A 3927-nucleotide genomic window follows, 5' to 3' on the forward strand; every position below is an offset into this window, starting at 1 on the left:
CACTGAAAATAATAGAAGAGCGTTGAGACAATCAGAAAACGACATTTATGTGTGAGGCAAGATAAATGTCGTCGTGTCCCACTTGTGTAGATCGATGCCCCAGTTGTTGATCATTGGATTGTCTGGTCAAGGCTCGATTATTTACTGCCTCCATATAGCTGGAATAATGCTGAGAGCGGTTTTAACCACAAACAAACAAAGACACAAAAGTTTCGGTTACTGCGAGGTGTGTCAGTACAGTATAGTTACCAGTGGTGTCTCTAAACCTTTACTTTCTTCTAAAACAGATAGCATGGGTATTGTACTGCCAAATCAAGAATACTGATTTGCAGAACCTGGACAGTTATTCCAAAACTTCCATTGATTCAGCTGGTGAGAGACTATTGTTTTAGTGCTGTTTTTAGCAATATTCCAACACCACTAGGGCATTGGACATCGGGATTGGGCTTAGCTCCTTGTGCCCCTGTAAGGAATCGAACTCGAGCGAGCCGAGCGAGCGCTTTATCCACAAGGCTATCCCAATGCCCTGATCTTATAGCGCTATGGGCGACGTGTACTATACACTGACAAGAACCAAACACCTCCACACATTTGTGGTGTCTTCCCTGGACACTGCCTGTCACATTTGCTGTCTTCTCTTCTCCGAGCAGCAGGAATAGAGTGGCCACAGTAGCACTCATCAGTGTTCTGAAAACAAAAGATGTGTTTCTGGTATCTACTAGGTACTGATCAGTTGGTGAAACCTTCAGCTGGTAACAACAACAACAACAACAACAAAAGACGTTTTGGTGACATGATAAAATACATTACCAAAATACATTGTTATTCATAATCATGTCTCAAGGTACGACGAATCACAAACCCCCAGTGTCCATCAGCACCGAAGACACGTATAATGGTTAAACGTAAACGTTCCTCTGTGTAACCAAGTCCATATTTCTTTACACCGCAGATCCCTAGCTTGATATCTATACTAGTATTCCTGTATTTCCCAGTATTGAGTACAAGACATACCTCAATACGAGCAAGTCCTTAACCCTGTGTTCTGCAGTACTCTAGATATCTACACTAGTATTCCCATATTCCTCAGTATTGAATACAACACCTACCTCAATACGAGCAAGTCCGTAACCCTGTGTTCGGCAGTACTTTAGATATCTTTACTAGTATTCCCACATTCCACAGTATTGAATACAACACATACCTCAGTACCGGCAAGTCCATAACCCTGTGTTCTGCAGAAGTCTAGATATCTACACTAATATTCCCATATTCCACAGTATTGAATACAAGACATACCTCAGTACCAGCAAGTCCGCAACCCTGTGTTCTGCAGTACTCTAGGTATTTATACTAGTATTCCTATATTCCACAGTATTGAATACAACACATACCTCAGTACCAGCAAGTCCGTAACCCTGTGTTCTGCAGTACTTTAGGTATCTACACTAGTATTCCCACATTCCACAGTATTGAATACAAGACCTACCTCAGTACCAGCAAGTCCGTAACCCTGTGTTCTGCAGTACTCTAGGTATCTACACTAGTATTCCCACATTCCACAGTATTGAATACAACACATACCTCAGTACCAGCAAGTCCGTAACCCTGTGTTCTGCAATGGTCTTTGCACAGTTCGTTGGTCATCTCTATATTTTCAATTCTGGAATAAGGCAAGACACGTGTACTGTTGTCCTTAAAACACCCAAGATAATCTGTAATAGAAGAAGCTTATTTATTGTAGAGTGAGTGAGTTAAGATTTACAGTCACACATCGGTAATGTTTCAGATATATCGTGGCGACAACAAGCTGTAAATTCACCATAAATACATGTAAATTATAAAAAGGCTGTCAACGAAGGACAGTAAAATCAACTAGAATATCACAGTTATGAATATCAAACAAGTATGTATATCTAAAATAATTTTAGCCACAGAAGACAATGCAATATAAAAATAGGCAATGGATTGCCAAGAACTGAAGGTAGATCCCCATGCTAGGGACCATGGGGACTTACAGTACATTTGCTTCCTGCATGAACCCTAGCTGAATTTACCCCACCCCTTCAGCTGTCAGCAAGTTTAGACAATTTAGTAATAAATTAAAACAACATATATACTACGGTTAAAAATAATTGTATGTTTAAATTGACTTTGAATGTTTTGGGGCTTACGTACCCCAACAGGAGGACGTCGACCACATGGTACATCTCAAAGAAAGCCAATAACATGTTGTGTCATTACCTTGTCCCAAGAGCTAATCGACAACTGCCTGCATGTAAACTGTTGTGTGACACACGCTATCACTCAACAATATGAGCCTCTGGTTAACAGTGTACAACAGAAGACCAAGAAAGAACATTTGGGTAAATAATAACCTACCTGGGCATATTGTGTATCGTTTGTTGCCATTGTCTGCCGATGTGGAAACGAGGGAGGGAGACGTGAAGGCGGACGCATGTCCTCGGCAGCTTTTGGTGTTTGGGTTGAATTCAAAACTGAGGCAGCTGGTGTCTAGTCGACATAGACGAAAGCAAACCTGTTGGTGCGGCGCAGATCTGATCCACAGGCGATGATCTCTTACAGCATGGTTGTCGAAACTAGGTGAGTATTCCACCAAACAGTCGTTACACAGATCGTCGGAAAATACATTATATGAAAGCAAAATCATCACCATGAAATAGTCAAATGTATGTTTTATCCAAGTTGCCATACTGTGTTTAACCGGAGCTGTGGTATATTTCCTGGTCATTGACGTTAGAAGGACTACCCCTTCTCAAGCTGGATACTGCCGCACTGTCTACACAAGCTGTCTTGTCCCAAGCTGGATACTGCCGCACTGTCTACACAAGCTGTCTTGCCCGTAGCTACTGGTGAACCGTTGATACTGCCTTCACACGTGATGCTTGTTTTTTCTTTCGTAACGGTGTCAATCAATATTGCCATATCATTCTGTGTCCTCAGCAAACTCTAAGTACAGCCCCAAGAAGTAACTGGGGAAGATATGTCCTGGATGTCTTGTAGGTGGAAGGTGGTCTCAACGCCCCAAACTGAATGGTTAAACCTTTGTCTTCAGTAGTTGTGTAGTTGTGGATGTGTGACCTTTTGTTATCAGGAGCTTTGGAAGATATGTCCTGCTTGTTCTATATGTCTTTTGTAGTTGTCTCCACTGTTTCAGGGGCGGTGGGGTAGCCTAGTGGTTAAAGCGTTGGCTCGTCACGCCGAAGACCCGGGTTCGAATCCTCACATGGGTACAATGTGTGAAGCCCATTTCTGGTGTCCCCCGCCGTGATGTTCCTGGAATATTGCTAAAAGCGGCGTAAAACCAAACTCAGTCAGTCAGTCCACTGTTCCAAGTGGATGTGTGACCTTTTGTCATCAGTAGCTTTGGAAGATATGTCCTGCTTGTTCTATATGTCTTTAGTATCTGTGTCTCCACTGTTCCAAGTGGATGTGTGATCTTTTGTCATCAGTAGCTTTGGAATATATGTCCTGCTTGTTCTATATGTCTTTAGTATCTGTGCCTCCACTGTTCCAAGTGGATGTGTGATCTTTTGTCATCAGTAGCTTTGGAAGATATGTCCTGCATTGTTCTATATGTCTTTAGTATAAGTGTCTCCACTGTTCCAAGTGGATGTGTGATCTTTTGTCATCAGTAGCTTTGGAGAATATGTCCTGCTTGTTCTATATGTCTTTAGTATATGTGTCTCCAATGTTCCAAGTGAATGGATGGCATTTGTCTTCAGTAGCTGAGATGGTGTCCTGACTAATTTGTTCTTAAAAGTGGTGCCTCGGGTCTGTTTTGTAACTGTTTTGTAACTGTTCACGGAAGCTGTTGTCCTTGTCTAATGTGAAGATTACATCAGTCACTGTGTTTTCCGCACAGGTAAAACATGTGTTTATTCATCATTCGTTCCTTGCCTTAGA

At 42.0% G+C, this 3927-nt stretch overlaps 1 protein-coding gene across 1 annotated transcript; it reads right to left on the reverse strand.

The window, feature by feature from the left end:
* Nucleotides 1-225: 225 nt before the first annotated feature.
* LOC124286129 (xylosyltransferase sqv-6-like) lies at nt 226-2863 on the reverse strand. The gene is made up of 3 exons (XM_046722470.1): nt 2383-2863; nt 1585-1715; nt 226-687 (listed from the first exon to the last, which is right to left on the reverse strand). The coding sequence occupies exons 1-3, from the start codon at nt 2750-2752 to the stop codon at nt 541-543; spliced, it is 648 nt and encodes a 215-aa protein (XP_046578426.1). The 5' UTR covers nt 2753-2863; the 3' UTR covers nt 226-540.
* Nucleotides 2864-3927: the final 1064 nt, after the last annotated feature.

Source organism: Haliotis rubra, unplaced genomic scaffold, assembly GCF_003918875.1.
Source record: "Haliotis rubra isolate DU_JTF1 unplaced genomic scaffold, ASM391887v1 Scf376, whole genome shotgun sequence".
NCBI lineage: Eukaryota > Metazoa > Mollusca > Gastropoda > Lepetellida > Haliotidae > Haliotis > Haliotis rubra.